This window comes from Elgaria multicarinata, chromosome 8 (assembly GCF_023053635.1).
Source record: "Elgaria multicarinata webbii isolate HBS135686 ecotype San Diego chromosome 8, rElgMul1.1.pri, whole genome shotgun sequence".
NCBI classification, from domain to species: Eukaryota; Metazoa; Chordata; class Lepidosauria; order Squamata; family Anguidae; genus Elgaria; species Elgaria multicarinata.
In genome coordinates, this window is record NC_086178.1 from 54,954,647 (window position 1) to 54,967,806 (window position 13,160).

The window sequence follows — 13,160 nt, forward strand, 5'->3', positions numbered from 1 at the left end:
ATGATTGTTCCCTCTGTCTCTATGCATAATACTGTATTGTTTAAAGGTTTAATCTTTTTAAACTGCCCAGACAGCTTTGGCTATGGGCGGCATAGAAATGTAATAAATGAAATGAAATCAAATCAAAATCCCAGTGTGACACACTAAGTGGGTCTTAAAGAACCAATCATGGCTTCTCATTATAGGTTTGAGCTTCCTATATCCTATATAGATGGATCTCAGTTTGAAACCAGAAATACTTGAGCGGGAAATCCAGAGGTTATAAAAAGTCCCGATTTTGAATGATGTCCATATTTGCTAGTCTGAACAATGTAATGATTCAAGAGTACTTAAATGTAAAAGGGCACTGTTAATTTCTTCCAAAACACAACATTGCTTGCCAGGCAAGGCTGAGTGCTGAGTGAAATTGTGAAATTGTTTTTTTCTTCAGTATGGGATAGTACTGGATGCTGGTTCTTCGCACACTAGCTTGTACATATACGAATGGCCGGCAGAGAAAGAGAATGACACAGGAGTGGTTCAGCAGGTGCATATGTGTGGAGTGGATGGTAAGGAAATGGGCAAAATGGGGCTGATTGTAATAGGGGAGAGATGATGTGATGGCAAACTCAAGAAAAACACAAAAGGCAAACATTCCTTCCTACCTTTAAAGGAGCCTCACATAGCAATAGTGACCCCATTCGGCTCTGTATTGGGAAAATTGACAAGGAAACCCAGGACAAAATAGTGATATTCGTCCTATTCTGGGCACTGTACTCTGCACTGGTTCCTCTCCCACCAGAGGTGTTGCCAGATTTCTCCTCTATCGATATGTTCTGGTAGATAAACAGTGCTCCTTGGTCCTTTCCACCCACAATCAACTCCTGTTATCAGAGACTAGAACCTGGTTTGCATGATACAACAGTCCACCATGGTTTAATTTACTTGCAGGGGCTGTTGCATTATGCCAGGCACCAGCAGGGCACCATTTTTACATGGTGCCCCATGGGTGCCTGGCTTCCCACAGTTTGCCGTGTCATGCAAACCCAGGCGAAAGGGGCTCATGACTTGTTTTTTTGTTAAAAATTTGGGTGACTTTGGAATAGAATTAGCCTTTTTTTGTGAATAGTGTACCCAGTTCTATACCAAAACTGCTTTTTTTCCCTCCCAGGTCCAGGAATCTCAGGATACACCAGTGATGTGAAAAAAGCTGGTGCCTCCCTAAAGCCTTGCATGGATAAGGCAAAGGAGATAGTGCCACATGGAAAACATAGTGAGACACCTGTTTATCTGGGGGCAACGGCTGGCATGCGGCTGCTGAGGTACCAAAGGAAACTACAGTCTGCGCTCCCTTTGAAATACGATGTTTGCTGGAGACAAGAGCACAGATAGCCGTTCCCAATGGTTTCTTTGGGGTTGGCAAAGATGAGAGTTTTGCATCAGAGTCCAGTCTGACTTTTTCCCCTCCTGTCCCTGGGAAGTGTCAATTAGGTATTATCCCTGCACAATGCCTGCATTTCACAAGCGGACCGTTGGTGCATTCAGTCACATGTTGCATGTCTCTGTGCTCAACTTGTGTATAGATGGGACTTCAGTGAAAAGGGCCACTTATCTCTGCCTGGAGTAGTGATGCTTCCCCATACCTTCTACCAACCTCATTCGCTCCATGCACTAAGATTTCTACAGCTTACAAAAGCAAGCATGTTGGACGGGGAGAATCGTCTCTCTAGTCACACTGTGCTGCCATAGGCTTTTGCTAAATCAAGATCCCCATAATGGTTACTATTTGCTCGGACAGCTATTCTGTAGCTACTTGCTTGCTTTCCATGCCAATGCTGCAATAGTTATCAAATTGTCCAACAGGAGTTTTCTTGGATGAGTTTCAGTTGGTACAGCTCGAGGATGTTGACAAGATGCTTGGACAGGTTCGTACAACCACCTCCGTATTGGATGCTTGCCCCTCTTGGCTAATAAAAGCTAGCAGGGATGGAACAGCCGGCTGGGCCAGGGAAGTGATTAATGCCTCTCTGTGAGAGGGAGTGGTCCCAGGCCATCTGAAAGAGACAGTAGTGAGACCACTCCTGAAGAAAACTTCCCTGGACCTGGAAAATCTCAGTAACTACAGGCCGGTGGCAAATGTTCCATTCCTGGGCAGGGTCCTTGAGCAAACAAGTTGGTTGTGGGCCAGCTCCAGACACTCTTGGATGAGACTGATTATCTGGATCCATTTCAGTCGGGTTTCAGGCCTGCTTTTGGCAAGGAAACAGCCTTGGTCACCCTGTATGATGACCTATGTCGGGAGAAGGACAGGGGGAGTGTGAATCTGTTGATTCTCCTTGATCTCTCAGTGGCTTTTGATACCATTGGCCATGGTATCCTTCTGGGATGACTGGTTGAGTTGGGAGTGGGAGGTACTGCATTGCAGTGGTTCTGCTCCTACTTGGCTGGTCAGCTCCAGAAGGTGGTGCTTGGGGAGCATTGCTCAGCCCCGTGGATTCTCCAGTATGGGGTTCCTCAGGGGTCAGTCTTGTCCTCCATGTTGTTTAACATGTACATGAAACTGTTGGGTGCAGTCATCCGAAGTTTTGGAGTGCATTGTCATCAGTACACTTATGACACACAACTCTACTTCTCCTTCTCATCTTCATCAGGTGAGGCTGTGGATGTGCTGAAACAGTGCCTGGCCATGACAATGGACTGAATGAGAGCTAATAAACTGAAACTCAATCCAGACAAGACTGAGATGCTGTTAGTGGGTGGTTCCTCTGACCGGTTAGTGGGTGTTCAACCTGTTCTGGATGGGGTTGTACTCCCCCTGAAGGAGCACGTCCCTAGCTTGGGGTTCTCCTAGAACCATCTCTGTCCCTTGAGGCTCAGGTGGCCTTGGTGGCATGGAGTGCCTTCTACCAACTTCGGTTGGTAGCCCAGCTACGCCCCTATCTGGACAGGGATAACCTAGCTTCAGTTGTCCATGCTCTAGTAACCTCCAGATTAGATTACTGCAACACACTCTATGTGGGTCTGCCTTTGAAGACGGTTCGGGAGCTGCAGCTTGTGCAAAATGCAGCACCCAGATTGATAACTGGAACAAGAAGGTTTGAACATATAAGACCAATTCTGGCCCGCTTGCATTGTCTACCTATACATTTCCGAGCCCAATTCAAGGTGCTGGTTTTGACCTATAAAGCCTTACACAGTTTGGGACCACAATACCTGACGGAACGCCTCTCCCGACATGAACCTACCCGCTCACTGAGCTCTACATCTAAGGTCCTCCGAGTGCCTACTTTGAGGGAAGCTTGGAGGATGGCAACAAGGGAGAGGGCCTTTTCAGTGGTGGCCCCCCAATTATGGAATGATCTCCCCAATAAGGCTCACCTGGCGGCATTTAACAGAATTTAACAACATATGCTGAGTTTGTTTGTTTTTAACGGATCCCAGAATAGCTGTTTTTATACGGATACTGTGTTTTTATGCTTTTTATGTTTTTAAACTTTGTATATTTGTTTTAAAGTTTACTGTTTTTAACTTTTGTAAACCGCCCAGAGAGCTTCAGCTATGGGGCGGTATATAAATGCAATAAATAAATAAATAAAATTCTTGGAGGTGAACCCTTTGCCAAGATGCCTGGTATATTGGATTCTCCTAGCCAGGAATCTATATATACAATGGCATGAAGCCTGCTTCTGATGTTACATTTCTCAGCTCCTATTTCAAAAAAATACTTGTATGAAAGCAGCCAGAAAAAGGCTGGAAAAGATGCATGCCCTTCTTTGGGCAATGCTAGACAGGTAGATATACATAAGACCCGCATCTCACAAAACTCTCAGCACTTTCTTCATAATTTACATGCTTGCTACTAGCATCTACCCTATCCATTGTTACAAACATGCACATCTTACATCATTTTCTGGTCTCTTCCCTACGTACATTTTAAATAGGCAAAGAAGGATATGGAACATTAGAAGTGGCCCTAAGTAGCAGGGGATTCAGGTATAACTCCCTGCCTCTCTTTTCTACATGCAGCCTGGAGAATGGGGATACTGCTCAGAAGGTCCTTTCTGCAGTAGAGGCGACACTACGCTTATACCCCTTCAAGTTCCAAGGTGCCAGGATCCTCAGTGGGGAGGAAGAAGGGGCCTATGGCTGGATAACTCTTAATTACCTGTCAGACAATTTCAAAGAGGTAATGTGCCATGTCAGGAAGGAAGTGCTGCACCAGGAAGTGTGGACATGCCTTGCTTCTATACCATGTTTGTTGACACCTGCACACCCACAATACATAGACATGTAATACATGCCAGCAAATTCCAGAGAAGTAGCTGCGTTAGTCTGTTGCAGCAAAAACAACAGAGGGTCTTGGAGCACTTCGAAAGCGCACAGATTTCTTGCGGTACAAGCTTTTGTGGACTAGAGCCCTGATGAAAGTGCACAAAAATGTGTGCTACAAGGAATCTGTAAGTTGTTAAGGTGCCACAGACTCCTTGTGGAAATACGGATTGTTAGCATGTTGCGTTAAATCTCTCATAGTTTAATTTAAATGCACTATGTGTTTTCCTTCCTCTCCTAACCTAAACGATTACTGCTCCAATTAGACAGCTGTTTCATGTGTTCCATATGTGGTCAGCTGATCCAATGAAGACTATTGTTTCTATGTACACAGTCATTATTAATGCGGGACATTCAGATACATTTCTCTTTATAATGCCAGTTGCAGGGGAATTGTGTTTTACCTCTATTCAAACTATTGCTAAGAAAATGCCATTTACCCACCAATTGATTTTTGTCTTCCCCCCACTCGATTTCCAATGTGATAGAAGGGAGTGTGGTAGAAGAATATCAGCCCCCTCCCAATACAGTAGAAACTCTCAGTGTCCAATAAGGCTTCTAGGTCTTTAAAAGCTGGAATGTTCCTGGCATCTGCAGCAGCATCTATGGTCAGTCTCATCCTTTTAATAGCATCTCCTTAAGTGTACCTACCTTGCTTCTCTCCAAGCCTGTGAAAGGAAAACACTGCAGTAGTTGAACATAATGAAAGGTGACATAACTTTTCGACGGAAATTGACCAAGTGTGGGGAGGGAACGGGAAGAGTTATAGAATAGTATTGATGTGTTTAGTTTTATGTTTTATTTTTTTCTTGAGTTCAGTGTATTTAATAATAATAATAATAATAATAATAATAATAATAATAATAATAATAATTTTAAAAAAACTTTCCAATAGACAGAAGTACCATTATAGTCTAAAAGTGCTTCCAGAGAAGGTTTTATTGTGAATTTTCGCACTTCGCTATGCTGTGGCCTCCTGCTGCAGTCCCACAATAGTGACAGTCTCTTTACATGGGGAGAGAAAGAGGAAGCAGCAACGACCACATGGGCCATTCAGGGGCTGTTTATATCGGGAGAGCAAGGAAAGGTGAAGTCCTTAACAAGCAACCATGTAATACTAAACAAAAAGTTAAGGATATATATACAGTAGAACAATAGTATTTAATGTACAAGAATAAAGTTAATGATTAACAATAGTGTTGCATTAAAAGTGCAATAGCATATTGCACAAAAACAAATGTCTAGCAGAAACAACGTAGAATAAAAAGGCCAAATGCGTTTCAACACGGAGTCTTCGTCAGTGGCCAATGCGGGCTGCTGTATGCTCCCTGGAGATTTAATTGGGCTGACTTTACAATTCCCACAGTTATGTGGTAGGAGGTGTCACTCCCATTTGAAAATAATGCAGGGCCTCAGCGGTTTGAAAAGATCTATTTTGCGATGAAAAAATGGGCAGAAGGAGTGGGAGACACATGGGAGGTGGATGTCGTTTAAAGGACATGATAGCAGTCTTCAAATACTTAAAAGGTTGTCACACAGAGGAGGGCCAGGATCTCTTCTCGATCCTCCCAGAGTGCAGGAAACGGAATAACGGGCTCAAGTTAAAGGAAGCCAGATTCAGGCTGGACATCAAGAAAAACTTCCTGACTGTTAGAGCAGTGCGATGGTGGAATCAGTTACCTAGGGAGGTTGTGGGCTCTCCCACACTACAGGCATTCAAGAGGCAGCGGACAACCATCTGTTAGAGATGCTTTAGGGTGGATTCCTGCATTGAGCAGGGGGTTGGACTAGATGGCCTTGTAGACCCCTTCCAACTCTGCTATTCTATGATTCTATGATTCTATGAACATAACTGGGCAGTAGCAAATGTATGATAAAACACTCGTCTGATGACACTCAATGTCCTCTGTTTGTCTCTCTTTGCTACCCATTGTTAGTCTTCTCACAAACACCCCTGTATCTTCCCATGATTAACTTTTTCTCTCTCAACATACCTTGGACCTTAGGTCATCTTCAGAGGCCCTCCTCCAGCTACTAGGTGGTGGCTACAACAGAGAGGGCCTTCTCAGTGGTGGCATCCAATTTATGGAATAAATGCCACAAAGACGTTCACCTGGCACCTTCGTTGTTATCTTTTCGGTGCCAAGTGAAGACCTTTTCTCCCAGGCAATTTAGAGACCTAGTTCTAGGTGATTGTGGTTGTTTTATCAATTCCTATGCTCTTTATTGTTTTGCATTATATTGCATTTGATTCTTTAAAATATTTGTATTGTGTTTTATATTTTTAACTGTTATATGGCATTTTAGTTTTTTTAACTGTTTGTAATCCACCCAAAAACATTAGTTATAGAGCAGATTAGAAATGTACTAAATAAATAAATATACCTTCCTAACTCACTTACTAGCTAGCGTTGCTCTAACCTTCTGATATCTCCCTGTCTCCGTTTTCCCCAAGTCTGGCTCCTGTCTTTTCTGTCCCTTTCCCGGGATCAGCAACAGCTTTCTCTTATCTGGTATGTTCTTTTTGCAGTCTAGCTGGCCTCGTAGCTTCTTCAGTAAGAGGACAACAGGAGCACTGGATCTTGGAGGAGCTTCCACACAGATCACCTTTGTACCAGACCACGAGAAGATTGAGTCCCCAGAAAATACCGTGAACTTCCTTCTCTATGGCAAGAGCTACACTGTGTATACGCACAGCTTTCTGTGTTATGGAAAGGACCAGGCACTCCGCCTCAAGCTGCTCAATGATGTCCTCGTAAGTGTGGGGTACCAATACATGTGATAGCAGGTAGAGGGTGAAGTTCATAAGATAGCCTGCTCAGTTTCACCATGGATGGGCTTGTTCCCTTCAGTAATACTGACGCTATAAACCATGAGCCTTATAAAACCTGGACGTTTCCCCCAGAGATACTCTTTGGAGCTTCTCTCTTTACCCACATTCTTCATTCCATAAAATTAACTCTTTTAAAGAGATTCTGAAGCTGTAGGTATCATCTTAAACTGTGTTGGGTCCAGGTTTTGTCAAATTTGACAAGTGTTCCGGTTGTAGTTGTATGAGAATGAACAAAAAGGGTTTTGCTGAAGCGAGTGGTCAGATATAAGAGACCACTGTTTAACAATGTGGGCAGTTATGACTTGCTGAAGGGAAGTAACATTCCTCAACAAAAAATAAACCTATATCTCCTGATCTGTGCCTACTATTTATCCCCTGTATTGAGAAGTCCACCTCATGGTAATTTTCTTCTACAAAGGTCTCTATCCATTTAGCATCCTGTTGCCAATTAATTCCAGACTGCTTTTAAGAGAATACCTCTTTAGTGGCAATAACACCAGATTCTACTACTATAAAATCAAAGACAACAAGGCCTGAGCAGAGGTTTAACAGGGCTAATCTTCTATCTTCTGCCTCCTTCAATGGTATTTCCACATGCAGAAAGAAGAGATGCATGCCTTGTGTTAAAAAAGAAAGAAATATTAACCTTGATACTGACTCTTGGCCCAAGAGTTTAGTCCTTCATCTCAGTCTGGTGTTTTGGTATGTCAAACCCTGAAGTCCATTTTGGGCATTGCAACACAATGACCTTGTTCAGAGGACACACTAAGCCACATTGGTTAAGCATTTTGAGCTAAACATTATAGCTTAGCGTGTTATGTGAACCATGACTTAACGTGTCATGTGAATCATTCTTAATCATGGTGGCTACATAACCACGGCTTAAACATGCTCACTGACCATTTGCTGCAAAAGAGTTAGTGGCTTAACCATGGCTTAGCATTTTGTCTGAACAGGCCCTCTACATGCTTATAGGATAATTTCATGTGACAATCTACATGCAGGCTTTTCACATGTTTTTTCCCTAAAGCATTTCCTTCTTTTAACATCTCTGTTTTGTTTTTGCATTTTATGTATAATGTGTTTATTTTTAATTAACTTTTTTTTTAAAAAAAAACATACAGCATCAATATGGGTGTTTCTTGCTTTGAGGTAACCCTACCACATCCTCATTCTGTAATGACTTATGTCTTACCTGGTTGTTGATGGCTTTAAAATAAAATGTGTATGTGTGTGTATATTTTTATATATATATATATTCTCCAGGACTCATCAACTGGCATATTCCAGGATCCATGTTTCCAACAAGGATATAAGAGGACTCTTAACATTTCTCACCTGCGCACGAATCCCTGCACAGCAACTAAGTTCACCCCAAATAACTCCACCCATTTGCAGCTCCTAATCGAAGGTGCTGGGGATTATGAAAGGTGCCTGACGAGCCTCGAGGAAATCTTCAGTACTACCAACTGCTCTTATTCCAGCTGCTCGTTCAATGGCGTTTTCTTACCTCAGGTGTCCGGGGAATTTGGGGTGAGTCCATGTAGGCACTTGTCTTCATCCAGAAGACGCTGATGGTTTAATACCGGAGGAAGAAGCTTTTTTCATGGTATTTGCAATTATAATAAGTAGTAGTGACTTGCCCTGATATCCTTAGCCCTGACATTTTGCATCGTGCACTTGATGAGAAACAATTGCCTCGCCTGGATGAGTCTAAACCCCTCTTGCTGCCTGTTCATTCTGAGGAAGTCTCGCAGAGTGAAGCTCCCCAACCCCACACCCAGGGCAATGCTGAGGCAGGAGACCCACACCACAAAGATCCCCAGCCATTTTAATTGTCACCGAGGTTTTTTTAATTTAGAGGATGCGTCAGCCACAGTAGTATTTATAATATGCTTTAAAGCAAAGATGGGCAATACGGGGGCTGGGTGGCCCACCACAGGTGCCCTCCCCTCTCAGGGGTGCCCAGCCACCCCAATTCCGCCCCCACCCTGCACATGCTGCAGTCCGTGCTACACAAGGTGTGTGGTAAGAGTCTTCCCTGTGCACACTGCATAGTAGCAAAATCGTGCTCCTGCCAGCCTGCCAATCAGTTGTTTGACAGGCTGGTAGGAGCCTAATTCTGGTGGGAAAGAGGCGCAAGAGGAGAGTCATCCTTGCACACCCATTTCCCAGCAGAATCCGCTGATTCAGCTGATGGGAAGTGATGATCACAGGTTTGGAATGTCTGCAGGGTGTCTAACCGAACAGAGAAGACAATGGCTGTAGATTCTAGGCAAAGCCATCTGTGAACAGATAATAAGACAGCACAGTCTGTCACTTCACAGTCTCTTCCTGAAATGCATGAAGCATGCAAACTTGATAGCCAGGATGGAGGCACTTTGGCTAATCCAATATAAAAGTAGCATATCTCTATATTAAAGACAGTGCATTTCTCTAGGTCTCTGATTTCTATCCCAGCACTTAAACCATCATATTTTATTGCTGAAGCCTGGAAAATGTGATTCATCCCTCACACTAGTGCATCTATTGTTGTTGTGATTGCTTTGTGGGATGCGGATAGTGCTTGCAGTATCACTGATGACAAAAGAGACAACTTCTTCCCACTCAAGCTTGCAACAATTTGTTATCTACCACTAGGTGGCAAAGTTCATACAGAGCAGAAATGCTCCTTATAATCCTTCAGTAACTGAACATTTCATCAGTCAAAGCAGTGAATGGCCCAGCTACATGGGACACCCATCTGAGCAGCAGGAGAACAGGCCAGTTGGGCATGAATCACAGGAAGTGTCTATGGAGTATATAGACACTATTGTGTAGGCCCTCACAGCTATGAAGAGACGGACCATAGCTTAGGGCTTTTCTACATGTTCAGTTTCATCGCAAAATTGAGAGCACTACACTAAGAGTGTTTCCTTTTCTGCTTTTCTTTTATGTAACCCCTAGGTGGCCCTGTGGTTTAGCAGAATAGCTCAAATACACAAATGGAAAAGTGTTTACTTTCACTTTCACAAATACTACTATATTTTCCGTGCTCTTAAAAAAACTAGCTTAAAGTGCTCTTTAAAAAGAAGTGAAGCTGAAGGGTCTGTAGGGAGCTGTAGCCTTCTAGCTCTTGTGCCAGATTAGGTGTGGTGGGAGTCCATTCTCTGCAGCCTATGGCAGGTTACCTGCAAAACTCTCTCCCTGTCTCCCCAGATGTGAAGGCTGATGCAGAGAGTGCCCTGGGCTTCCTTTAATTTATACTTTCCCAAACAAGTGCTCATCTCTTGCTCTTTAGGCATTTTCTGCGTTCTACTATGTAATGAACTTTCTGAATGTGACGAAAGAACCTATGGACAAAGTGATAGAGGCAGTGAAGACTTTCTGCTCCAAACCCTGGGATAAGGTATGCCATTTTCACAAAACCAGAAGGCGCATGAACCATGGCTTTAAGCGTATGTGGCTTCCAAAGGGCATGAGTGCCATGGGATGGGGGAGATGGGTGCTGCTTGATGCTTCAGATTCAGAATCAAGTTGGCCACAGAAAGAAAGCACAACAGTTCAACTTGCCCTAATGCACAATCTGGTATGTATATATACGGTGTCTTCTCAGAGTGTGAAAGGGTTCTTCATATAGAAAACACACAGATGGATTGTGGTGGCTCCAGGAATTAATATTAATCTGGAAAATGGAGTGTTTCATTCAAAAGGAAAGGAAATAAATTTTGTTTCTTTTTCTCTGTCTAGGTGAAGGCCGAATTTCCTACGGTAAAAGACAAGTACTTGAGTGAATACTGCTTCTCGGGCACTTACATCATCTCACTGCTCAGCCGGAGATACAAATTCACCAAGGACAAATGGCCAAACATCCACTTCCTAGAGAAGGTATCTTGCCATGCAGAGATAGGCCTGGGGATGGGGCTGGGGCTGGAAGGCGCTACATGCTTACTTTTATTCTTTATTTTAATTTTTATTCTGTATTTATTCCTCCCATGGCCGTGCTGGCTGAGAATGATGGGAGATAGTCCAACACATCTGGAGGGCACGAGATTGGGGAAGGCTGATTTGTAGAGGGATTTCCTTCCTGCCCTTCTAGTGCCTTCCCAGCACTCGGAGCTGCTCACAGCCATTCAAAAACATAATACAATATAAAACCATTCTTCCTGTTGTGACTGATTCTTCTCCCCTCTTTCCCCATTCATTTCAGATTCAGAAAAGTGATGCTGGATGGACTCTGGGCTACATGCTAAACCTCACCAACATGATCCCGGCAGAGCAGCCCTATACCCGCCCACTGTCCCAGGCTAGCTATATCAGCCTCATGGTCATCTGCTCCGTTGCGGTGGCGGCTCTGCTCTTCATAGGCTGGGTGATCTATTGCAAACCAAAGTGTCTGAAAAGGGAAATGATTTAAGAGCGGGGTAGGCGTAGGAGCCCACAGACAAACTGCAGTGAAGAACATTGCTCAGTGCTCTTCTCCTGGGGTCTCCTAAAATAACTGACTTTGTCTAAGGGCTTTCTGTGCCATATGTTCTGGCACTGACAGAGGCCAAGACAGCAGCAAGCTGCCCTTCTGTCATCTCCCCCGTTCTGAAGACTCGCCTCCCCTCCTGATCATGAGCGGGAGTTGGCGGTAGAGGCCTTGCATATTGCATTAAAAGACTTCTCTCAGGTCTGCCCCCTTCATAGATTGCCGTGGCCCCAGAAATTCAACACGGGGCACCCAGTCAGAAAAGACCGACCGAACCATGGAGGGAGAGACTTAGCATGGCAGGAGCAGGGGCTCTCAGGTTTGCACATCATCTGTTGTTCCGCTGGAAAGGTCAACGTTCCCGTCAGAAATACTCACTACTGGGCCTGCCCCAGCCACAGTGACTGAACCAGCACTTCTCAGTCACGCTGTCTTATAGGGCACATCCTCTTTGCAAGTGAAGACTTTTGACAATAGACTCTTCGTGTGCAAATCATCAGCCAGGAGAAGGGAGAGGTAAGTGAAATGTACCTTCTCCGGAAAAGGTTACATAGCAAAATGCATCTTTCACAAAACCTTTGTCCGGGAAAGAATGTCAACTGGCAGCTTGCCCAAAACAAGCACAACTGAATTCTCCCCCAGGTGTCTCAGCTGCTCCCTGGACATCGAGCCTCGTGTTGATGGACTGCCTGTGAATTGTTTGGATCAGCCGACCCAGTTACTTCCTATGGTCTGTGTAGACCCTGGACGCTGTGGCCTAAGGTTACACCCTTCCAAAGCAGCCGGTATTAACAATGTCACCATCAGCATCCTTATCATTCAAAACTGGTGAGGAATTGGGGAAAACAAACTCTTTGCTACTTCAATGACCTGCTTGCAATGGAGGAGCTCTCTAGAGGACCTGGCCTTTTGCTCCCCTGACCCACTGGCTTTCCGGCACCAATGGAAAATTCCTAGAAATAGACTCTTCTCTGTGACTGGATGATTCACAAACAGAGACTGACTGTTTTGTGCTTTGATGCAACTGAAAACCAGAGGTTCACATTGCCAAGGCCTTTCTAGCCTTCTTCTGACTGAGGTGTCAGTCTGTTACCTAGCCCAGGGGTGGGCAGAAAGGAGGGGACTGTACAAAAGCAGGAGGACCACAAATCAATTAGTTGTTTGGGGAAAGGGACCAGGGGAAGGGGGCGTGGCCATCTGGAGAACCTCTGCTGAATTGGGACTCCAGGCAAGCTGGAATTGGGTCCTGGGCCTGAAGTTCTGTACCCGTTTTACCAGATTCCACAGATTTACCAACTGGAGCCAGATGCATAGTAGCTCGGTAGGGCAGACATGTACTTAGAATGTTTTTTAAAAGGGTTTCTCTGAGCATATGCTCAGTCCAGGAATTTGTTTTTATTACCAGAAATGAACTTTCTGCCTCTTTACACAAAAATGCACTTCTCATTCCACTGTGTACGTGTGTATATCATTATGTCTGATAACTGTGCATTGTAATATGTTGGCTACTTTTTTTCAACATGTACCTGTGCAATAGCATGGAAATAAAGGTATATGCAATTGTCA

The 13,160-nt window shown here is 44.2% G+C and overlaps 1 protein-coding gene across 1 annotated transcript in view; it reads left to right on the forward strand.

The window, feature by feature from the left end:
- The window catches only part of ENTPD1 (ectonucleoside triphosphate diphosphohydrolase 1), a 51,855-nt gene extending 38,695 nt beyond the window's left edge, over positions 1-13,160 (forward strand). The window contains exons 3-10 of the mRNA XM_063132463.1: positions 431-548; positions 1,151-1,301; positions 4,006-4,165; positions 6,839-7,063; positions 8,408-8,674; positions 10,422-10,529; positions 10,871-11,008; positions 11,331-13,160. Of these exons, the coding sequence (XP_062988533.1) occupies positions 431-548; positions 1,151-1,301; positions 4,006-4,165; positions 6,839-7,063; positions 8,408-8,674; positions 10,422-10,529; positions 10,871-11,008; positions 11,331-11,537 (1,374 nt within the window). The 3' untranslated portion in view covers positions 11,538-13,160. The remainder of the gene's footprint in view (positions 1-430; positions 549-1,150; positions 1,302-4,005; positions 4,166-6,838; positions 7,064-8,407; positions 8,675-10,421; positions 10,530-10,870; positions 11,009-11,330) is intronic.